Below are 24,787 nucleotides of genomic sequence, written 5' to 3'. Positions count from 1 at the left end.
CTGTGAATGAAAAAGTGCTAAATTTTAGAGTGAGACCCCATGATGTGACAGGCTACATGCATCCAAATCTCTGCCCACTGTGATGCCCAAAGGCCATTTGGTCTCAAATTCTTGCTGCAGTTGGGATGCATGCAGCTGGCCGCAGCGTGTGGACTCAATCGGGGTGAACATTTTAAATTGTTATAAATGTGAAAAAAAATTTTTATAACGTGCTAGATTTGAGGTAGATAAACCTGTAGTTACAGGCCTTTTTTGTGTTTCAGGCAAATATGTATACCAACCAATGACTCCTGTGGAACAGCTTCCAAGCACAGAAATCCCAGTGGAACCCCAGGAGGAAACCAACACAATGCAGATATCTGTCTCGCTGGCCGAGCAGTTTCTCAAAGTAGCTTCTTCCTTCCAGCCTCCATTTATACCGGAATCTCCACGCTACTGTACCATCTCCGACCTCTTCCTTGATAATTATCAGGTCAAATGTATCAATGGGAAGATGTGTTATGTCCAGCGCCAACCGCCACCACCACCTTCTGTACCGCCCTGCATCAGGTCACGGCCTGAAAGAGAGTTCCTTCAGGAGGTATATCCACCCAAAGACACAGAAGGACCAAAAATAGATCACTGCTCTTCACCTTCTAATTCCGAGGACTCTGGAATCAATGCAGTTGGAGTTCCATACCTAGAATCATGTGATGAAGATACAGAGGAAGGAGCCGACCTTAGTTCAGAAGAAGACTGCAGTCCAGATGGTTGCTGGGGGCAGGAGCCTTCTCCCTTGGTATCACCTTCCAAGACTGATCTTGAGATCATAGAAACTATAGAGACCACAGTCTGATTTGGACGTACAGAAGGGGATGATACATTTATTGGATTAAGCACATTTCAGCAGTAACCAGCTGCTAAGAGACCTAGCAATACAATCATATTGCACACACCTACAAATATGGTTAAGCCACCAAGAATGTGTTTCCAGTTTATGGATCAATTCCTAAAGACTTGCACCCTGGAGTAAAGAACGTGTTTTGAGGCACTGAGAAGCCTCCAGATCGACATCCATGCATAAGAACATGTTTTATATTCATTAAGGCATATTCATTAGTTGTGTTATCCAGTTGTGTAAGTGAGTGATGGCTGAATTGATGGATTTATTTGCACAATTTTGACAAATCACTCTTTTTTTATCATGAGAGAGTCTATTATAGCCTTGAAGACAATGGTTGGCTGAGATTAATTTTCCTTAACAGGTTAAAGAAGTTGTCACAGCATTTAACCTGCAGTACCATCTTATATATATGTGCTGGTCACAACATGGGGCCTTTATCTTGGGTATGCTGCAATGAATATAAAACTATACTGTGTACCAGTGTTATATTATTCCGATGTCTTGTTAGGGACGTTTCACTGTTAATAGATGATGTCTCACATTCCTCAAGTATTAATTGGATTTAGGAAGTAACGATAAGGTCCATAACTCAGTATTCTTATTCTGGGAACCAGAAGGATCTGCTTTGTACATAAACATGTCACTAGCTGTTCACTGGGATCATCAGTAATTCACTAGTGTTGTACCGAACAGTGTAAAAGGACCATTGACTTGTTTTCCCTGTATACTAGACGGTATGGATCGTGTGCTGACATGTCTCTGTATGATCCTGTGTACACATTTAGCTAGCTTACCCACTCCTATCCAGTATTCATAGTACATAGATGTTCTTTAGACATAACCTTCAAACTCGGCCTTTAAAGGACCCCACTTAGGCATTGAAACCAAGTTGATCAAGGCAAACATGTTTTGTTTACACAATTAGCATTAAAAGGAATTCAGTAGAAAAGATGAATCGTCTTAACACCCACAAGAAGGTTATGTTTCATGGCCCGGTCACCATAATTCACCAACAAATGGTCCATAAGATTAGAAGAGATACCTATAATATCTTGCTTTTATCGCAGTGCACAACAAAGCGTAGAAACCAATTTGTGACTGGCAGCGCCAAACGTGCTTCTTGTCTGCTAAGGTTTCGCAACGTTAAGCCCTTTAAAACGATATATTGACTGTTTAAATCAACTTTTAGCCTGTGATAAAAACTACGTAACTGGCTTTATTCTGGTTACACAGCTGTCGATAACCCACTTGAAGCTGAATTGTTTCACCTCTCAATCCTGTGCAGATGAATAGACCTGACACCTGCTCAGTACGCAGAAGGCAGCTCTGGCTTCTGTCTCCTTCACTCTGCAATTACTGAATGGATGAGAGCAACCCGAGTCAATTAGGATGCAATTAGGTTAGCGTGACCTTTTAAGAGCAGCACGTCTTCAAAGGGAAATAGCAAACCATAGGTGGCCAAACTGTAATTGAGTCAGCAGCGGACAGAAAAAAACCTTTAGTATGAGTTGTAGGAGCTCTGGATGGCCTGACGCGTCCTTCATTTACTGCAAATTATAGCGCAGGATTCCTGCAGTGCGAGTATTAATATTTAAACGAATTAGTAAGCTTAGACTACATGTTTGTTTTGCAGTGTAGGTGAAAACGCTCTGGGCTCCATTGTCCAGCAAAGATATGGATTTTCTCCAGATTTAAAGTAACTGCTTATAGTTCACGTAGAATTATAGCATGCGTAGGTTAGAGGGGTCTTCTTAATGTTAACTTGGGACATGATACTATGATTGGAACAGTATTTTCTAGTTCCATGATGGTATAAGGGTTTTTCCAAAAAAAATGGCAGGAATAGTAAGTGTTATGCTTGAAATGTAGTAATTCTTCAAGAAGGGAACAGATTTTAAAGCTGGAGTCACACATAGCGACTCACCAGCAATCCCGACAATGATATCAACGTGTCAGGATCGCTGGTGAGTCGCTATGTGATCGCTGGTGAGCTGTCACACAGACAGCTTCACCAGCGATCAGCACAGCGACGCCGAGCGCGCGGCGTCGCTGTGTTCGTTAGTTACCAGCGTGCTGATGCAGGGAGCTGGTAACTAACGTACACATCGGGTATCCAAGGGACGTGCGTCCCTTAGATACCCGATGTGTACGTTAGTTACCAGCAGATCGCTGGTCTCCCGCCTGTCACGCAGCGATGCGTGCTGGCCAGTAGGAGACCAGCGACAAAAGAAATGTCCAGCAGTTTCCTACAGCGATCAGTGATACCGGCAGGGGGGCCGGTCGCTGATCGCTGTCACACACAGCGATCTCGCTGGTGAGATCGCTGTTGTGTCACAAAACTTGTGACTCAGCAGCGATCTCGCTAGCAAGATCGCTATGTGTGACGGGGCCCTAAGGGACTTTCATATTGTAAAGATTTAGAGAAGCATTGACCGAACATATGGAGTCTCCTTGTTTGCCCTATCCTAATTCTATTTTTCAGCTACTCGTTTAGTAACTTTATCTTAACATGTTTAGCCATTGTATTTGTTTCAAATTAACCCTAAGGACTGTTTGTAGAAGTGATAACATTTCTAGATGCTTTACTTGATTATTCCCTACATCAATGACATGATTGGATCAACTACATTGTTCCTATATTTATGGTTGATCAGCTATACTAAAATATATTATAAGATATTATTAGTCTGATTCATTTAGTCTCAAACTAGACACTAATTATAAAAAAAAAGAAAGAAGCGGTCCGGTAAAACTTTTTTCCATTCCTGCACTCTCCACCTGATTGTCTATCACACTCTTCACTTCTCTGATCTCTGTACTTACACCCATGCATTTCAGTCACCACTTTCTTCTCTTCAGCCCCCCATCTTAAGTCCCAGATTTCACTTTGCATTTCTTTCCTCTATGCTCTGAGTAATCCCATGATGCATCAATCACATGACCAGCTAGAGTATGTTTCATCTCTGCCTTGTGTGATTACCCAATCCTCTAAATCCATCGTATATTTGTAATCATCATCGGTAACTGTGATAGGAGATTCTGTCCCCTTCCCCTGTGGAGAACTTCACTGGTTACAGTCCCCCACGCTATTTCATTATAGAGGTATTTCTGGTGACTGAGATTCATGGATTCCTTCTACTCAGTTGGGTCATGTGTTGACCCACCTTGGAATTACATGCCTTTACGTTCTTACAAAGGGGTCACCACAACATCACACGACCTACTCAGGAGACATGAATGTTTAGCTAGAAATAACTAAATAAGGTAATGTTTGCTGAATTGCATATATTGGTGGGCTAAGTACACTAATTAAAAAAATACTGACCTCTACTTTAATAATAATAAGCATATTATAATAATTATAAGCATATAATAACATTAATCAGCCATAGCATTAAAATTCTGTTGCAAAATATTGTGTAGGTCCCTTAGAATAGATCGAATCCATGAAGACTTACTTTGACTTCACAAAATTAGTACAGCACATAGAGAGAAATTCTGACTGTTCTTTCCTTTTTCTTTTTAGCACACAAAGACAAGCAGTAGCTAGCATGGAGGACAATATACAGGAGTGCTGAGCTGTATGGCTGAGAATTAAGCTCTGGGGTGAGGTAAAAGACTTGTTGGACAGCTCAACACAAACTTGCTGGGTTTCCTCTGCCTGTTTCCTCACTGTGCTCCTCACACCTCTCCATAGATTATACTGGGCTATGTCACATGGTATCACAATGCGGTGGCTGCAAGATGGATCGGAGTTGTTGGTTTCAGAGTGGATAACAAGTTTGGGTGTAAACTCGTAAACGAGTTTTATAAGTGGGGAAGGAAGCAGATTTCTCTAAGAGAAGATACATTACAATTTTTTTTATATTTGTATTATTGATTTATGCAAAGTGTGTTGAAAGTACAGTTCCAAGATAATCTTCAATTTTTTTTTACCATCACAATAGTGAAGGGAGAGCCCATCCCCATGTATTCTAATACTTATATAGATTTATATCCTTCCCCAGGAACTTGTTCCATCGTCTTAATACAATATCTCATTAAAACGTATGGTAAACGTAAATCCGAGCATTTGTTACTTCACAGAGCAGTCGCGGTCCTTGCCTTTGTGTCTCTTCTAATCACTGGTTGCAGCTGGTAACACTTTCTGCAACAAGTTTTCCCTGTTGACTTCCTTAAGCCGGTTAGAGAAATACTTTCCTATATACTTTGAAAGTCAGTGCAGCCGGTTTATCTCAGCGGGCTTCTAGAAATAATTATGCCAGCGTGGACTTATTTTTCATAGCGTCTTCTTTTACCGACTGAAGGTTAAACCGTGCTGTGTTTTCCGTCTCTGAAAAGCTCAGTGTGTGAGCGGCAGATGTAAGGAAAGATTCTTGCACACAGCGGACTTTGCCTTGGCAATTGTTTTTAACCTGTGTGCTGTTCTATTTATGGTCGGATAGAGGGAGCAAATTATGGAATGTACCTCTGCCCGTTGTGACTACTGTCGGAATTATGGTAGCCGTGTCCCGACCACGAATATATATTTTACCACTAGTGGGACAAAGAATGGAGTGACACCACCTATGTGAGCAATTCACATTTATCCATGCTGCTCTATTTATTTATTTTATAGCACTATTCATTCCACATCACTGTCCCCATTGGGGCTCACAATCTACATTCCCTATCAGTATGTCTTCGGCGCGTGGAAGGAAACCAGAGTACCCGGAGGAAACCCACGCAAACATGGGGAGAACATACAAACTCCTTGCAGATGATGTCCTTGGTGGGATTTGAACCCAGGACCCCCATGCTGCAAGGCTGCAGTGCTAACCACTGATTAATAGAATAGGAGTAAAAAAAAAGTGCTAATGCCAATCTATTTTCTTAAAAATATATATTTTTTGCTTGTTCTGTCGAGTATAAAAAAAAATAACTAAACAAGATAAATTATTTGACAAGCACAAACTTGGCAGACCACTAGTCTCCCACGCCAAGTGGCTAAATTACTGCTTTACTGTGGGTTGTCAGCGTTGGCTGTACACTCAGCATTCATCTTGTTACTGGATTACCTGCCATAATTACAAGTGATCCCAATGATATTAGCAGTTAATTTAGGATGATGGTCTTCACCCTGTCGGGCTCTAGCTATACCAATTTACACTATCTGACTGTCACACACTATAAGACTGTTTATTCATTTTTGGTGAGTTTTTGTGCTTATCTGCTCCAAAACCACCTTGGAAAACATCTATTCATTTCTCTAGGAAATTTTGAGTGCTGTTCATAGGAGAAGTTTTTTTTGTGGGGGGGTCCTCCCTAAAGAGGCTTCTTTGAAAAATGTCTGGTGGCGGGGAAAGTCCATGATGTAAGTTCTTTGCAAAGGTCCTGATGGAATCTACACCAAACCTAGGCCCTGTCCAATCAAAAGGCTGAAAAAAAAAAACTCTTCAAAACCACATCAGGAAAAGAAAAGCTCCTACAAAAATTCTGCAAAAAAGGGGAAGCTGTAGTTTACAGCTTAAGAACCACAGGTTCGCAGATCATAAAGACTGGTGAAATATTATACAATATTTTATTTACCACAAAAAACCTACATTCAATGAGTACCGTACATTGACATAGGCTGGACATGAGATAGATGATGGGTGAACATCTGTCAATGGCTTGCTCTCTTGACTACCAATATGAGCTCAAGAGTGTTCCCCATACACATTGGATGGTCTAATGTATATGGCCAGATGTAGTGTTAAGTTTACAGAAATATGATCCTTATGATAAATCAAATGTTCCATGTCCCTTTCATTTTTAACCAATAACGTTAACGGTTAAAACATTTTTCTGATAATTTAGTGAAACCTGTGAGACTGAATTGAGAATTTAGTAATAGGCAGATTTCATTGGACCAATCTCCAATTCTATATCAGTCATTGCACTTATGAAAACCCCAAAAGTTATTTGACTGAACGTACAGTGTAAATGGGCTTGGACATAGTTCCCCGCTCAATGAACATATATATGAAGCATGGTTTTATGCGGAGTTCTTCACATTTGACAATGCCTAATTGTTAAAAAGGGGCCCTCAATAAGCAGAAATGTCCCCCTGAATTACACAGTTCCTATTCCAATCAATGGGTTGTGTGTGATGCAGGACAGACTCTCCAGATGTCTTGGTACGGTAATTTTTCTAAAGCCTGGCAAAGAGATGAGGATCCTGAACCAAAAACCCCACATTACACCTTCTTTCTATTAACTTAGACATTCCTAATAGGGTTTATAAACTAATTCTTTACGAGCTTCTCAAAATTTTCAACTCAAGGGACATTCCAGTTTGGACAACCCAAGCTCAGATTAGAAAGCTCATCACCATCAATGAGGTTTAACTGGGGGACTAGGGATCCGAGTGGAACCCAAAACTGAGAGCCATGCTTATTTCATGCCACAATCATCTAAGCCAGGGTTCCCCAACTGCGGTCCTCAAGGCCCACCAAAAGGTCATGTTTTCAAGATTTTCCTTGTATTGTACAGGTGATGCAATACTAAGGAAATCCTGAAAACCTGACCTGTTGGTGGGCCTTGAGGACTGGAGTTGGGTAACCCTGATCTAAGCAATCTAAAAGAACCAGTCTGCCTCATAAACTTCAATGAAGAATAGCTGAAAACACATTTCCCAACCTCACAAGCACAATGACACTATTGAAAAGCATTGGACAGTAGATACATGGGACAGGTCCTTAGATACAAGGTAATGCATTGACTTGTACAATTAACCTATACATATTGTAGATTATATATACAATTTGCTTTGTTACTTTTGATTAAAAACTGAAAATCCTTTGGTTACTAGAGTGGGTATCAAATCTTGGACAGGATACTGTTACCTTTCCTCTTGCCGCCCAGTATTTTTTATTGTATTGAATTCTCTCTTTGAAGCACAATGTAAACTGTTAATACACATGCCCTATATTTAATTAGCCAAGAAAATGTATATACATTTGATCAAATGTAATAAAATTTGCTGTTTTTTTTCCTCACTGTTTGTGCTGTGCTCATCATATAGAAGGTCCTCTTCTTCTATACCAAAATGATGCAAATGAGCAATGTGACATTGCGGTGTGATGCCAGTATCAAGAGAAACTGATACAGAACATTTTACGATGATTGACGGAATGTTGTTTATAGGACGTTTTATCATTGCCCCGTGTACATTTGCTAGCAATCGGCCAACTAATAAGTGATCGCTTGTCAGACGAGCGCATGTTTTATGCAAACCTAAAATCGTTGTTAGTTGGCAGCACATCTTCCTGTGTAAACGTGGGATACGCTGCTGACAATATGCACACCGTATGGAGATGAACGACCAACGTCCCCATGGAGTTGACACATGTAGGTGATTGATCTATGTTAGGCCTCATTCAGATGTCCGATTTTCGCGTTCGAGTGCTTCTGTAGTTTTCACAGTCTATGGCACTATCCAGATGTCTAATTTTTTACTGGTCTTACGGTCTGCGAAAAATCATGGAGAAATGTCCAAGTTAGATCCAAGAGTCAGCTCAAAATCAGCAATGCAAGTCTATGGTAATGTGAAAAAAATCAGACCACATTAACATTCAGGTGCAGTCGGATTTTCACGGACTGTCAGAATGGAGAAGGTGGAGAAGATTTTTCTGTCCATGTATGACAAAAACTAACTCTGCCCACATTCTGATCAACGTCCAATCAGAGTTGGTCTGTTTTACTCGTACGTGAAAAATATTGATGTCTGAATGAGGCCTTAATAGAAGTACATTGACAGATAATTCCCATGCTATAATGTGTGTTGCTTGTGACAGGATACCCTTGTAACAGAACCATTAGGGTACATTCCCATGGTGTGAATACACATCAACATTTCCACTGTGGCTTTTCCTGCTGAAAATCCAGCTCCAGTAATTTATGGTCCAGATGTCTGCTTGGTTTCCACAGCAAATCTGTAATATTTACCACTGTGGATTTTGCTGAGGTTTTTTTAGTGAATATCCGCAGCTGTTACAGATCACATCCTTATACATAAGGTATAAATTATAAATAAAGATAGCATGTCCTACAGCTTTCTATATTCCTTTTAAGGATACAGATAACATGCTGAAGTCTTATTACCACCTACACGTGCAAATAATAGAGGGTGGAAGGCATATACTGAATGAGAAATAGCCGTGATCCCAAAACATGGGGCGTTGGCTTTCCTCTGGTTAAACAGGATAGCGGTTCATTAAATCCAATCTATTTTTTTTTTAATGAAATTATATTTTAAAAACCAAAAACGTGCCCTCTTATAGCCCTAATAAGCAATATCTAATAAAACCTTGTTAACTGGCACAGAAATGTTTTTGTTATGTAATACAGTGACTCCTGTGCATTTCAATACATGGATTGCACCATGGAAAAAAAAACAATCGCATATGGACCATATTTCCGGGATGCAATAAATCCAGGAACATTGACATCTCTAGAGTTTCAAGACATTTTGCAAACACCCACAATGGTAATGTTAACCAGTTCTAAGGTACTTGATACTGGACAAGTGGAAAGACCCATTTGGGTAAGTGATTGGTGTAAGAAACTAAAGTCACGAGCGCTGTTCTGGATATTTGAACTAGATGCTGAGCATCCTAATGGGATGAATTAAAAGTCATATTTCATGTACAGTGGGGAAAATAAGAAGCATTTGATGATGATTTTGCAAGTTTCCCACCTACAAGGAATGGAGAGGTCTGCAATTGCTATCATAGGTACACTTCAGCTGTGAGAAACAGAATCTAAAAATGAAAACCATAAAATCAAATTGTATGATTTTATTCATCATTAAATTGCATTTTATTGCATTAAATAAGCATTTGATCAACTACCAATCAGCAAGAATTCTGGCTCTCAGATCTATTATTTTTTCTTTAAGGAGCCCTCCTAGTCTGCGCTCATTACCAGTATTAATTGCAGCTATTTGAACTTGTTACCTGTATAAAAGACACCTTTCCACACACAATTATTCATACTCCAAGCTCTCCACCATGGCCAAGACCAAACAGTTGTCTAAGGACACCAGGGACAAAATTGTAGACTTGCATAAGGCTGGGATGGGCTACAGGACAATAGGCAAGCAGCTTGGTGAGAAGGCAACAAGTGTTGCCACAATTATTAAAAAAAAATGGAAGAATCACAAGATGACTGTCAATCTTCCTTGGTCTGAGGCTGCATGCAGGACCTCACCTTGTGGGGTAAGGTTGATTCTGAGAAAGGTCAGGAATTGGCCCAGAACTACATCGGAGGACCTGCCCAATTACCTGAATAAAGTTGTGACCACAGTAAACATTACTGTTAGTAACACACTACGCCATCATGGATTAAAATCCTACAGGGCCCACAAGGCCCACCTCCTCACATCAGCACATGTCCAGGCCCATTTGGAGTTTGTCATTGGCCATCTGGATGATCCAGAGGAGACATGGGAGAAGGTAATGTGGTCAGATGATACCAAAATAGAACTTTTTGGTATCCCCTCCACTTGACATGTTTGGAGGAAGAAGGATGAGTACAACCCCAAGAACACTGTCCCAACCGTGAAAAATAGTGGGGGAAACGCCATACATTGGGAGTTCTTTTCTTCAAAGGGGACCGTATTACTGCACCATATTCAAGGGAAGACAGATGTGGTCATATTGTGAGATATTGGTCAACAACCTCCTTCCCTCAGTAAGAGCAGTGAAGATGGGTCGTGACTGGGTCTTCCAGCATGGCAATGCCTCTAAACACACAGCCAGGGTAACTAAGGAGTGGCTCCGTAAGGCCGTGATCACACATGCCAGGAACATTGAGTTTCAGCTCCCTCCAAAGATTTTCTATTGGGTTCAGGTCTGTAGACTGGCTAGGCCACTCCAGGACGCTGAAATGCTTCTTAGGCCGGGATCACACATGTGAGGAATATGGCCGAGTCTCGCATGTTAATACCCGGCACTGCCGCCGGCATTCAGGAGCGGAGCGTGCGGCCGCACAGCGATGCATGGAGCCGCACGCTCCACTCCAGAGTGCCGGAGGCAGTGCCAGGTATTAACATGCGAGACGGCCATATTCCTCGCATGTGTGATCCCGGCCTAAGAAGCATTTCAGTGTCCTGGAGTGGCCTAGCCAGTCTACAGACCTGAACCCAATAGAAAATCTTGGGAGCTAAAACTCAATGTTGTCCAGTGACAGCCCCTAAACATTAAAGATCTGTATGGAGCAGTGGGCCAAAATCCCTGCTGCAGTGTGTGCAAACTTGGTTAAGAACAACAGGAAACATCTGACCTCTGTAATTGCAAACAAAGGTTTCTGTACCAAATATTAGGTTCTGTTTTCGATTGTATCAAATACTTATTTCATGCAATAAAATGCAAATTAATTATGTAGAATTCATACAATGTGATTTTCTGGATTTTTTGTTAGATTCTGAAGTGTACCTAAGATAAAAATTACAGACCTCTCCATTCTTTGTAGGTGGGAAAATTAGCAAAATCTGCAAAAATTTATCAAATACTTATTTTTCCCCATTGTATATGTGTGTACGACAAAAAAAAAATTGTTCAACATTGGCAACATTTTCCATCAGCAGTCCTTTATTCCCTTAATCCCCTGAGCTTTCTTTCGGTTTTGCATTTTCGTTTTTCACTCCCCTCCTTCCCAGAGCCATAACTTTTTTTATTTTTCCATCAATATGGCCATGTGAGAGCTTATTTTATGCAGGACGAGTTGTACTTTTCAACGACGCTATTGGTTTTACCATGTTGTGTACTAGAACACGGGAAAAAAATTCCAAGTGTGGTGAAATTGCAAACAATGTGCAATCCCACACTTATTTTTTGTTTGACTTTTTACTAGGTTCACTAAATGCTAAAACTGACCTGCCATTATGATTCTCCAGGTCATTATGAGTTCATAGACACCAAGCATGTCTAGGTTCTTTTTTATCTAAGTGGTGAAAAAAAGTTCCAAACTGTTAAAAAAAAAAAAAGATTGCGCCATTTTCCAATACCCGTAGTATCTCCACTTTTCGTGATCTCGGGTTGGGTGAGGGCTTATTTTTTGCGTGCCGAGTTGACGTTTTTAAGAATACCATTTTGATGCAGATATGACATTTTGATCACCTGTTATTGCATTTTAATGCAATGTTGTGGCGAACAAAAAAACGTAATTCTGGTGCTTTGACTTTTTTTATCGCTACGCCGTTTACTGATCAGGTTAATCCTTTTTTTTTATTGATTAGGCGATTCTGACTGCGGCAATGCCAAATATGTGTATGTTTGATTTTATTTTTATTGTTTTATTTTGAATGGGGCAAAAGGGGGGTGATTTGAACTTTTTTTTATTTTTTAATATTTTTGAAAACATTTTTTTTTACTTTTGCCATGTTTCAACAGTCTCCATGGGAGACTAGAAGCTGCCATAACTCGATCGGCTCAGCTACATAGGGACGAAGAGCAGATCGCCTCTATATAGCTGATTTGCTCACTTGCTATGAGCGCCGACCACTGGGTGGCACTGACAGCAATCCGGCACTGACAACCATAGAGGTGTCCAGGAGACCTCCGTTTGTCATGCCAACACACTGGTGACCCGCGACCACATGATGCATGTCGATAGTGCGCGTATTTCCGGCGTGATGGTCGGAAGCTCTTGTTAAATGCCGCTGTCAGAGTTTGACAGCGGCATTTAACAAGTTAGTAGCCGGAGCCCACTGCAAAGGGAGGGAGTCTGACATCAGTGTACTATTACGCCCAATGTCGGAAAGGGGTTAAAGTGGTATTCTGACTTAAGCATATTAATCTTTGTATAATTCCGACTGTTAATTTTACAATGAATTAATTTCATTGCCTAAATCAGAATGCCCCCTTAAAACCAGCAATGTCTTTAGAATTAGGAGACCGCTGGGAATTATGGGCCCAGGTTCCCACACTTTGTGCTCATCCAGAGCCTAGTCCTATTTACAAACCACATTCTGCGATGATGGCCATTCTCCCCGTTTGGAACATCTGTAATTAAACATGAATTGTGGCCATGTAAAATATTGCTTGGGAGGATTCTATTCACAAATGCTAAATGAATCATTATGAGAGACTACAATTAAATCGTGTTCAGAATAGCTGTCACTTTGACAACTTTTTTTTTTTTTTTGCAGAAATGTAACTGAAAGGTTCAAAATACATCATCTTATAAATGTAAGAAGAAACCAGATACAACACTCCGGAAATATTCAGCAATCTAAAACTCTAGCTTTAATTTTACCAATTATTGTGTCAATGAAAAAGGAATGTTACCAAAAAAGTGAAACGTCTTCCACTTAAATAAACTCCTTGTACATTATCAGCAATCAGATGCCCAACAAAAGACACGAGTGGTACGCAAGAATCCTGGTGAGAATCTTGGTGATGTTTCTTACAATTCTTATAAGTATCTAGAAAAATTATTTAAGCACATCCAATGGTGGAAATTATTATTATTCCAAGATCTTTTGATTAAAATTACATTTTTTTGTGGGAAAAACCCCTTTAATTTCAGCCTCCACAACAGTCAGTCTCTCATGTGGCCCCGCTGGGAAATTAATTGCATACCCCACCATTTGTGGTACCTGGACCAAAACCTGGGTCACATAATGTGTCTACATTTCATTTTAAAACACATGCAGAAACCATCAGTAAATTAAATGTTCTTTCTTCCCTACAGACACATGTATGAATGAACGATAAATAAATTCTACAGCCTGTGATTCCGTGATCTTGTTTTCCCGTTTGCCGTGTGATTGGCAGCACAGTGTGTGGGCCTGCGAGGAAACATTAACTTGCCGAACATTTGATTTACAGTCAATCTGCAAAACTGAAAACAGTTTGTGCTGACTGGAATTGATAAAGAAATGACAAGTAATTGATGGGGGAAATGTAACATTCTGCGTGGTTTCAGATCACAGGCATGATGAGAAATTACAGCATGAATTAGACGCCTGAGAATTAATCATGTCTCTGAATCATTGTGCACTGGAAGAATAGAAATAATTAGCACCTCAGTTTATTTTTCCTGTTTGTATTTATCTCTCTTGGCTTTTATCCATTGCTGGTACCAAGTGTTAATGGGAAGGACACTGGAGAATATAAACAAGGGGACATGCACATTTTACCTATATTTTACCACTGGTATTTCTGGCTCCAATCATTTTTTGAAAATTGGTTTTCCACCAATATTGGGTGTTATGAGTTCATTTTCCCCTTCAATTCCCTTCAGAATCACCAGCCTTACGCAGATCCTAGGGTACTCAATAGCAGGAAAGAATTTAAAAAAAAAAAAAAGTGTGTATATTTTTTCCTCTATATCTCTGAGGCCGTAGGGGGAATTTTTTTTTTTTCTCAATGGAGATAAAGCAATTGTCTGATCGCGTGGAGCAGCTCGCTGCGGAAGTGCGGGGAATTTCCGCCTGCCTTGCTCATTCACATGCTGCTGAACCAAAGATCCCTACTCCTGATGTGTTTTTTGGGGATCGGTCTAAATTTTTGAATTTCAAAAATAATTGTAAATTATTTTTTGCCTTGAAGCCTAACTCGTCAGGGAGCTCCGCGCAGCAGGTTAAAATTGTCATCTCTTTGCTGCGTGGTGATCCTCAGGATTGGGCGTTTTGTTTGAAACCTGATGATCCTAGTCTGACTAATGTGAACGCATTTTTTCAAGCCTTGGGGTTGTTGTATGACGAAACTAATGCTATTGATCAGGCTGAAAAGACCCTGTTGGCATTGAGCCAGGGTCGAGATTCTGCAGAATTGTACTGTCAAAAATTCCGAAAGTGGGCGGTCCTTACTGCCTGGAATGATAATGCCTTGGCAGCTCTCTTTCGGAAGGGTTTGTCAGAAGCCGTAAAAGATACTATGGTGGGATTTCCTGTTCCCTCTGGTCTGGACGATCCTATGTCATTAGCCATTCAGGTTGATCGGCGTTTACGTAAACGCAGGACTGCACGAGAGGTGTGGCCACCTGTTGAACAAGTGTCTGAACCTATGCAATGTGATAGAGTTTTGTCCAGGGAGCAACGTCAGGAGTTCAGAAAGCGTAATAAGCGGTGTTTTTTTTTTGTGGAGATGCCTCGCATATTATTTCTGTCTGTCCTAAACGAGAGAAACGTTTTCCACACACGTTTTCTGTGGGTGGTGTTCAACCTAAGTTTCTTCTGGCAATTACTCTGATCTGCTCCCTGTCCACATTTTCCGCCAAGGCTTGGATTCGGGAGCAGCCCTGAACCTAATGGACTTGGATTTTGCTAAACGTTGTGGATTTCCTATGACACCTCTGCGGACGCCTATCCCTTTGAGGGGGATTGATGCTACTCCTTTGGCGAAAAATAAACCTCAGTTTTGGACCCAGGTGGTAATGCGGGTCGCCCCAAACCATCAAGAAAATTGCAGATTTTTGGTGTTGCATAATTTGCATGATACCATTGTTCTGGGGTTTCCCTGGTTGCAAATTCATAATCCAGTTTTGGACTGGAAATCTGTGTCTGTGGTGAGTTGGGGTTGTCGGTGTGCCCTTAGTGAGGCTCCGTTTTTTTCCACCTCTCCTCAGTCGCATGATGTTCCTGACTATTTGGCGGACTTTTATGATGTATTTAGTGAGAATGAGTCTGCGTCTTTGCCTCCTCATAGGAGTTATGACTGTACAATTGAACTGAGCCCGGGGTGTAAATTTCCCAAGGGTCGGCTCTTCAATTTATCTGTACCCGAGCACGAGGCTATGCGATCCTATATTAAGGAGGCGTTGGAGAAGGGTCATATTAGACCATCCTCTTCACCATTAGGTGCTGTTTTTTTTTTCGTGGCCAAAAAGGATGGTTCATTAAGGCCTTGTATTGATTATCGTGCCCTCAACAAAATTACTATTAAATATCAGTATCCGTTACCCCTGATTTCGGATCTATTCTCCAGAGTTAAATGTGCTTGCTGGTTTACCAAGCTTGACCTCAGGGGGGCGTATAATCTTATCCGCATTAAGCATGGGGATGAATGGAAGACGGCGTTTAATACTCCAGAGGGACATTTTGAGTACCTGGTGATGCCTTTTGGGCTCACTAATGCCCCTTCTGTCTTCCAGTGCTTCATGAATGACATTTTCCGAGACTTTGTGGATAAATTTTTGATTATCTGGATGATATTATGATCTTCTCCAAAGATTGGGATTCTCATGTGGAACATGTTCGGACGGTGTTCCGGATCTTGAGGGAGAATTCCCTGTATGTCAAAGGATCAAAATGCCTTTTTGGGGTACAGAGGATTTTATTTTTGGGATTTATTTTGTCTCTGTCAACTATTGAAATTGATCCGGCCAAGGTACAGGCCATTTATGATTGGGTTCAACCCAATTCTTTGAAGGCCCTTCAGAAGTTTTTGGGTTTTGCTAATTTTTATCGGAAATTTATAGCAAAATTTTCTAGTATTGCCAAGCCATTGACTGATCTGACTAAGAAGGGTGCTGATGTGTTGAATTGGTCTCCGGAGGCTGTTTCTTCCTTTCAGGAGCTGAAGCGAAGATTCACTTCTGCCCCGGTTTTGCGGCAACCTGATGTCTCACTCCCGTTCCAGGTAGAGGTGGACGCTTCTGAGATTGGTGCAGGAGCTGTTTTGTCCCAAAAGGATCCTGTAACATCTAAAATGAATCCCTGTGCTTTCTTTTCCCGAAAGTTCTCCCCATCTGAATGTAACTATGATGTGGGGAATCGGGAACTGTTGGCCATGAAATGTGCATTTGAGGAGTGGAGACATTGGTTGGAGGGAGCTAAACATCAAGTCGTGGTCCTCACTGACCACAAGAATTTGATTTACCTGGAGTCGGCCAAACGCTTGAACCCTAGACAGGCTAGATGGGCCTTGTTTTTTACACGTTTTGATTTTGTGGTCTCTTTTCTTCCTGGCGCTAAGAATGTCAAGGCTGACGCTCTTTCTAGGAGCTTCTTTGCTGATTCTCCTGTGGTGACGAAGCCTGCTACCAGCTTAGGCAAAGGGGTAGTTCTTTCTGCCATCTCACCCGATTTGAGACGTGCTCTGGAAGAGTTCCAGGAGGACAAACCTGAGCGTTGTCCCAGTGGAAAGTTGTATGTTCCTGACCAGTGGAAGAAGAGTGATGTCTGGAGTTCATTGCTCTGCATTAGCTGGTCATCCAGGTATTTTTGGTACTAGAGATCTGGTGAGTCGGTCTTTTTGGTGGCCCGCCTTGTCTCGTGATGTCAGGAATTTTGTGCAGTCCTGTAGGACTTGCTCCCGGTCTAAACCTTGTTCTCGCTCTAGTGGGTTGTTGATGCCTTTGCCGGTCCCCAGGAGGCCATGGACCCATATTTCAATGGATTTCATCTCTGATATGCCTGTCTCTCAGAGAATGACTGACTGTTATTTGGGTGATTTGTGATAGGTTCTCTAAGATGGTTCATCTTGTACCACTCCCTAATTTGCCATCTTCTTCTGAGTTGGTGCCCCTGTTTTTGCAACAGGTGGTTCGCTTGCACGGGATTCCTGAGAACATTGTATCTGACAGAGGAGTTCCGTTTGTGTCTAGATTTTGGAGGACGTTCTGTTCCAAGCTGGGAATTCATTTGTCCTTCTCCTCTGCGTTTCACCCTCAGACCAATGGGCAGACAGAGAGAACAAACCAGACCTTGGAGTCGTATTTGAGATGTTTTATTTCAGCTGATCAGGATGATTGGGTTTCATTTTTTCCCTTGGCCGAATTTGCTTTAAATAATAGAGCTAGTTCTGCCACTTTGATGTCACCTTTTTTTTTTGTAACTTTGGGTTTCATCTTCGATTTTCTTCAGGGCAGGTAGAGCCTTCTGCCTGCCCAGGTGTTGACACTGTGGTGGAGAGAATGCACCAGATCTGGGACCAAGTGGTGGATAAGTTATCTCTCTCCCGGGAAAAGGCCCAGCGGTTTTCCAACCGACATAGGACCGTTGGTCCCCAGTTTAAGGTGGGTGATATGGTTTGGTTATCATCAAAAAATATCGCTATGAAGGTAGCTTCTCCTAAGTTTAAGCCTAGATTTATTGGGCCTTACAAGATTTTGGAGATCATTAATCCGGTCTCTTTTCGGTTGGCTCTTCCTGTCACATTTAAAATCCATAATGTGTTTCATAAGTCCTTGTTGAAGAGGTTTGTTGAACCAGTAGTTCCTGGGGTGGCACCTCCGGACCCTGTATTGGTTGAAGGTAACATGGAATATGAGGTAGAGAAGATACTGGATTCCCGTCTGGCTAGACGGAGACTCCAGTATTTGGTTAAGTGGAAGGGTTATGGTCAGGAGGATAATTCCTGGGTCTCTGCCTCTGATATTCATGCCAAAAGATTGGTGCGTGCCTTTCATTGAGCTCACTCTGATCGCCCTGGTGGCGTGGATGAGGGTTCGGTGACCCCTCCTCAAGGGGGAGGTACTGTTATGAGTTCATTTTCCCCTTCACCATTGAGGTCTGATGAACTCCCTCTTCTGGTGAAGGAAGGTAGTGAGGCTGATTACCAAGCACCTGAGCTGGGAGAGGATGACTGGGCGACGGGGATCTCTGACTGGATATAAGGCAGCCGACGCCCTTCTGCCTCGCTGGTTTTTCTCTGTGGAATTCTAGGAGACCAGTCTGATTCCTGCTCCTCAAAAGCTAAGTTTTCTGCTTTGCCTTTTTGCATTTGTGTTTTGGTTTTGGTTTGCCTTGCTTTTCTGGATTCTGCCATTCCCTGCTGGGGTGAGCTGAATTCCTTTTTGTCGGTTTGCTCTGTCTTCAGAAAATACCTGAGTACTGACATAGTCTTTTTGAAGCCTAGCGTCTTCAGGGCCTTTTTCCCTGTCAGTCTGTTGGCTCTTATATTGATAGGGTTTTTCGCGGATTGTAGACAGCAGCCTTCCTATCCTGTCCTATCTAGTTAGCTTGGGCCCCATCATTTGCTCAGTCTATCTTTCTATCTGTTGTTAGTGTTTTTCTTCTTGCTTCACCGTCATGATATGTTGGGGGCTGCCTATTGCTTTGGGGTCTGCTCTGGGGCAGTTTAGATTTCCCTTTCTGTCTTTAGGCTAGGCAGTTCTCCGGCTGAGATCGAGGGGTCTAGGGCATCGTAGGAACCCCCCACGGCTACTGCTAGTTGTTGTTGATAGGTTCAGGGGTCTGCAATCCGATAGCTGCCAACTTCTCTGGTTTTCTGGACTTAGCTAGCATTTCTGTTTTTGCCTCCTACGGTGACTCATTCATAACAATTGGGTTTGAAACAAGCATTTTTCTTCTCAACTCTACCTGACCTATCCTTGTATTGGCATCTGCCTAGATTTGTGCATGCTAAAGTTGTCCTTACCTTCAACGTCAAACCTCTTGATCTTCACGTATTTTGTTACTTTGAAGAAAGAAAATGGAGTAGGAAACATTACAGACTTTTTATACTTTAGAATAACCACCAGGTACATTTAGTTAACTGTCACTTAATATGTAAAGTCCATCTCCAAATATTGGTTTGTTCTCAGATACAAAACTATACTAATTGTCTGGTTCCCCTTCGTTCTTGGTGCTCTCAGGATGCAGAGATTGAAACTGATGTGAGTTACATGCAAAGTTTTTTAGATTGAAACAATGTACAAGTCCATGAAGATCAACCTGTAACCAAACAGAAGAAAGGCAAAAACCTCAGAAAGCAGAAACTAATTGCCCCACATTAGAGGAAAGATTCCTTCACAACTTTTCACACGGAAATCAGACTAGTTTCCTGGATCAACGTCCCATCACAGAATCTAGTGACTGTAATATATTTTTCAAGAAAGACGTTCATGCCTTCTTGAACTTTTTAATTCGGTTTAGTTTCAGGTTTCTGCATTTAGTGAAGGGTGTGGCCTCCCTTTCTTTGAGCTGGACATTACTTTTATATAGCTTCCCATTTGTGGTGTATCCATATTCGAGATCATTATTCACATTGACGTCATTTTGACACATGGTAAGTGTGGAAACACGAGGGTCAGTGAGTGCTCTCATCCGTTAGCCCGAGACCGCATGGACCAGGGCTCATCCCACTGAAAGCCCACTCACCTTTCCCGTGGGCAGAATACTACTCAGACAACACAGGGTGAGGGTAAAATAGGGTGGCAATAATTTATTGAACCACCAACAGCCACTAACATATAGAACAGTTCCAGCACAATACCCAAGATAATTCAAGTTATAGAGTCTCACCCTTCTAATGACTCACCGAGGTTAGAGCAGTTGTAAATTCACGGCTTTTAGGGCCAACTCCCCCCACTTTTAGCGGGCACCCACAGAGAGAAGGTAACATCAACCTTAGGAAGCTGACATTCCAGTAAGGCACGTGACCGGAGGATCACAACCTGACTTCTCCAAACGTCTCCATAGGGCCAGGTGACTGGAGGTCCTAGCCTGGCCTCTCTGAATATCTCCATGTAGCCAGATGATCGGTGGGTCCCAATCCTGGCTTCCCCAAACTTATCCATGAGGTCAGGAGACCAGAGAGTCCCAATCCTGGCTTTGCCAAATGTCTCCATGGGTTCAGTATTAGTTAATGGAGTAAATCTGTATTCTCCTAGCTAGGGTTGTGGTCCCTTAAGCTGCTATCCTGTAAAATATTAAATCTGTGTTTCTCTTGATGGTGCCATGTCTGTTCTGCAGAGAGTTTCTTCATAAAGATATAAGTCCCTTTCTATACCCACATCTATGGTTCAGGCCATCATCCACAGGTCAGGGCGGAAGGTGGGATGAGATTAAACTCATTGCTTGAGTATTTAATCAATATGCATAGTTTGTCCTCCACTATTTTGCAGGTCAACAAAGATACATGGACTTATACAATGGTCAATCAGCATATTAGTAAACATTGATTGCTCAATGACCCTGCATCCCTGTCATCCAAAGATAGTAAAACAATAACTATAGGAGCTGATTGATGAATGGCTGCTGTTTACCTCTATGTCAAGAATCAACTTTAAGACTCATATGACAACAGTCTTTACCCACTGAAGAAAAAATCAAATTCAATAGTCAACGTTCAGAAAATTGCCTGTCTCTTTGCCTTCTGAAAATTGGCATAATTAAGATTAAGTGCCATGTCATCACAGTAAGGTTTTAATACTAAAGGTTAGGATCGTCTCAACTGGGCACATCTTGATGCGGGTGGCTTTTATATTTTTTGTGATCAAAAACAGTGTTTACAAAGTACCCCATTTCTATGCACTATGCTTTTACTTATTTACTTACCGCAAAGTATGTGTTCATTTTGTTTCTGTCTTAGGTTTTCTCTGTTTAATGGCCAGTGTGAAGATGTTCCTATTTTGCACGTATACTAACTTATACTCCAGATCATTTATTTTGGTTTAGCCGCTTGAAATTTTGTAGTGAATCGACCATTACAACATCATGTTGCAGAGAGTTCCACAATCTCACTGCTCGAGCAGTAAAGAATCGCTAAATTTGATGATGATTAAACCTTTTTTTCCCTCTAGATGTAGAGGATGCCCCCTTGTTACCGATAGAGGCCTAGGTGTAAAAAGATCAATAAAACAATCTCTGTACTGTCTATGTGTATCATATATTTGTACACTGTAATAAGAGCGAGGCGCCTTTGGTTTACATTGAAAAGTGATTGCTGGCTCATACACTAACACCAGTGAAATCCGGCAAGTCGGAATAGCCATCACGTGACCAGAAGAAAACAGGAAAAGATGGCAATTGATGGGTATATTACCGCTCTTATACTATCCTGCATACAGTGGGGGAAATAAGTATTTGATGCCTTGCTGATTTTTGTAAGTTTGTCCACTGACAAAGACATGAACAGTCTACAATTTTAAGGGTAGGTTAATTTTAACATTGAGAAATTGAATATCAAAAATAAAATCCAGAAAATCACATTGTAAAAATTATGTAAATTTATTTGCATTTTGCAGTGAGAAATAAGTATTTGATCCCCTACCAACCATTAAGAGTTCAGGCTCCTACAGACCAGTTAGACGCTCCTAATCAACTCGTGACCTGCATTAAAGACTGCTGTCTTACATAGTCACCTTTATTGAAGACTACTGTCTACAGACTTATTTAATCAGTCAGAGTCTCTCCTCTATTGGTTAATTCTCTAGTTCAGCTATGTTCTACTTATACACTGGAGCCCAAAAATGTACACTGTATTCTAAATGTGGACGCACTAGTGACTTGTAAAGAGGCAAAGCTATGTTGTCGTTATATGCATCTATATCTCAATTAATGCATCCGATACTATTATTTGCCTGGGCAGCAGCTGCCCGATTCCGGTCAGTAAGTTGGGTTTTCCATTAACCCATACACCCAAGTATTTTTCAGTGACAGTTTTACCCAGTGCTATGCCAGTTAGTACATAATTGTACATTTTATTTCCTCTGCCCAAGTGCAAGACCTTACATTTATCTACATTAAAGGGAATCTGTCACCAGTTTTTTGGCCTAGCAACTAAAAATATCATCTAATAGAGTGTGAGCTATACATTCCCCAACTACTTGTGAAACCCCCTGACTCCCCATGAATCCCCCATAAAAACCTTTTATATTGCTCCCACGCTGTATGTAAATATCCTCGGTCCGGTCTGATGGGCGTTGGTTCTGGTCCCTCTCTCCACCCTAAATTGGGGTGCTGTACACATTCTGTTCTGTGAATAGCTGCATTGTAAGGGTTCCAATGGATTGTAATGAATAAGAAAATGCTCACATAAGAATTGAATTTACTAAATTGATTTACTTAATAAGATAAGATCAAATAATAAACAGTATAAAACTATAAATACATATGCATTAATCAGAAACAAGCATTATTCATACGTTACATTATTCAGATAGACGTCGACCAGTCATCCTCCAGGAGCCAAAAGAGAGCGAGCACATGTGTCCTAGTTCTTTTAAATGTCCAGCTAAAAGTTGTGTCCAGCCCCACCATGTGGGGAATGATGTCACAAGTCTATTGTGCATTGGCTATAAACACATCCCCTCAATACCTGTTTTAACCAGTATATAATACAGGAAGCTAGAGGAGGGGGCCTCATGTGTGCCACATGGCAGAAATACAGCAAGCTGGAGGAGAGGCTTCTGAGCACAAGATAACATCCTTGGGAACCTTTACACACCCAATCTAATTAGGGTAGTTGCCTTGAAATATCAATGGTCCTTTGTTGATGGATAAACAAATGACCAGTAATTTACGTTCCTTTATCTTAAGTAAGTTTCAGTGACCTTTTGCTTACCTCATCTCAGTGTATATTATATTAAACTGATTGAAACCATATAAAAATAACTCATAGTATACAATAGCGTTGTTCGCGTACAGGTCATCCTGGATGAGCTGCACTACCTGAGCCTCTTGTGTGGGTTGTAGAGTCCGTCTCATGCTACCACGAGTGTGAAAACACAACCAACATTCAAAAGTGACAAAAACATCAGCCAGAAAGTCTTGGTCCTGAGATGTGGTCTGTGGTCCCCACTTGCAGAACCACTCCTTTATTGAGGGTGTCTTCATAATTGCCAATAATTTTCATCTGTTGTCTATTCCATTTGGACAACAGCATGTGAAATTGATTGTCGCTTCCTAAGTGGACAGTTTGATTTCACAGAAGTTTGATTTACTTGGAGTTGTATTCTGTTGTTTAAGTGTTCCCTTTATTTTTTTGAGCAGTGTAGTTGGGGAATGTATAGCACACACTCTATTAGATGATATTTTTAGTTGATAGGCCAAAAACTGGTGACAGATTCCCTTTAAACTTCAATTGCCATTTCTCAGTCAAAACCTCAATCTTAGGCTACTTTCACACATCAGGTTTTCAGCGTCAGGCGCGATCCGGCGTCGTGCCGGAATGCCGGATCCGGCAAATGTTTTGTAAAACCTGATGTGCCGGATCCGGTTTTCTGCCGGATCCGTCTTGTTCTTGACAGACAAAACCGGATCCGTCTCATCCGGTTCATCCGTTTTTCGACGGATTACGCCGGATCTGGTTTTTAAAATTGACCCTTGTGGCCTTCCAAACGGGATTGGCTACTGGAAAACTATATATAGCATGTTCCTACAGCCCTTCTTTGACAGGTTGTAGAGGAGAAAGTGCAGGTTGGAGAGAAGAGCAAGTTACTGGCGAAGATGGATGTTGTCATTGGAAATATTACCACTAGAAGTTCTGTGACGGTTTCAGTAATGAGGGACAATTTTGCACTATACTTTGTCACCTCAAGGCAGAGTACACTGGCAGGATGACAGAGTGTGAAAGATTTGTGCCCTAACCAAACTTGTGTACCTTCTGGACCAACAGTATATACCTTTGCCAACCAAAGTTGGCTATCTTGTCATGGTCTCTATTTTTAGCTTTAGGCCACAGGTGTGTACCTGGTTGTGTTTTATGCAAAGTATTTCACCTTTTAACAAAAGTTGTGTACATTGTTAGGAAATCACCAACAATAAACACAACTTTTCAGGTGAAATACTTTGCTTCAAACACAACCAGGAACACAACTGTGGCAAAAAGCTAAAATTTACCCACAGTTATATACCTGGTTTTGAATACCTTTTTACCTTTTAAATACCCTGTATTTAACCTTTTTTTTAAACATATTTCGCCGCAGAAAGAAATGACAGACAACCAGTGTAAACAATAATTTAACTTTTATTTAAAATATTTTTTTTTGTGTAAACTTTTTAAAGTTAAAAAAACTTTTTTAATAAAGGTTTGAAACCAACCAAATGGGCATTTTTATTACAAAAAAAACATTATAACTCGGTGTAGTGTGGGGTGGAAATACTGCTGGAGGGGCTGCGGGACACTTCGACAATGGGAGTGTGGAGAGAGTACTGGGATCGTGGTGGGGAAGGAACAGTTAGAGGTGATGGTGTGGAAAAAGCTACAG

General features: G+C 41.3%; 1 protein-coding gene across 7 annotated transcripts in view; it reads left to right on the top strand.

The window, feature by feature from the left end:
- Positions 1-24,787, top strand: part of CUNH3orf70 (chromosome unknown C3orf70 homolog) — a 173,785-nt gene that overhangs the window by 133,873 nt on the left and 15,125 nt on the right. For 5 of the 7 annotated variants that reach the window (XM_073551543.1, XM_073551545.1, XM_073551542.1 and 2 more), the window contains exon 3: positions 264-7,902. The exons of 1 other annotated variant lie outside the window; for it this stretch is intronic. In XM_073551543.1, the coding sequence (XP_073407644.1) occupies positions 264-835 (572 nt within the window). In that variant the 3' untranslated portion in view covers positions 836-7,902. Of the gene's footprint in view, positions 1-263; positions 7,903-13,055; positions 13,291-24,787 lie in introns of those variants that run through there. One more of the 7 variants, XR_012221390.1, reaches the window with a different exon arrangement.

Source organism: Dendrobates tinctorius, unplaced genomic scaffold (assembly GCF_039654945.1).
Source record: "Dendrobates tinctorius isolate UK_male_01 unplaced genomic scaffold, ASM3965494v1 ptg000177l, whole genome shotgun sequence".
Classification (NCBI taxonomy): Eukaryota; Metazoa; Chordata; class Amphibia; order Anura; family Dendrobatidae; genus Dendrobates; species Dendrobates tinctorius.
This window is presented reverse-complemented; position numbering and strand designations above follow the sequence as displayed.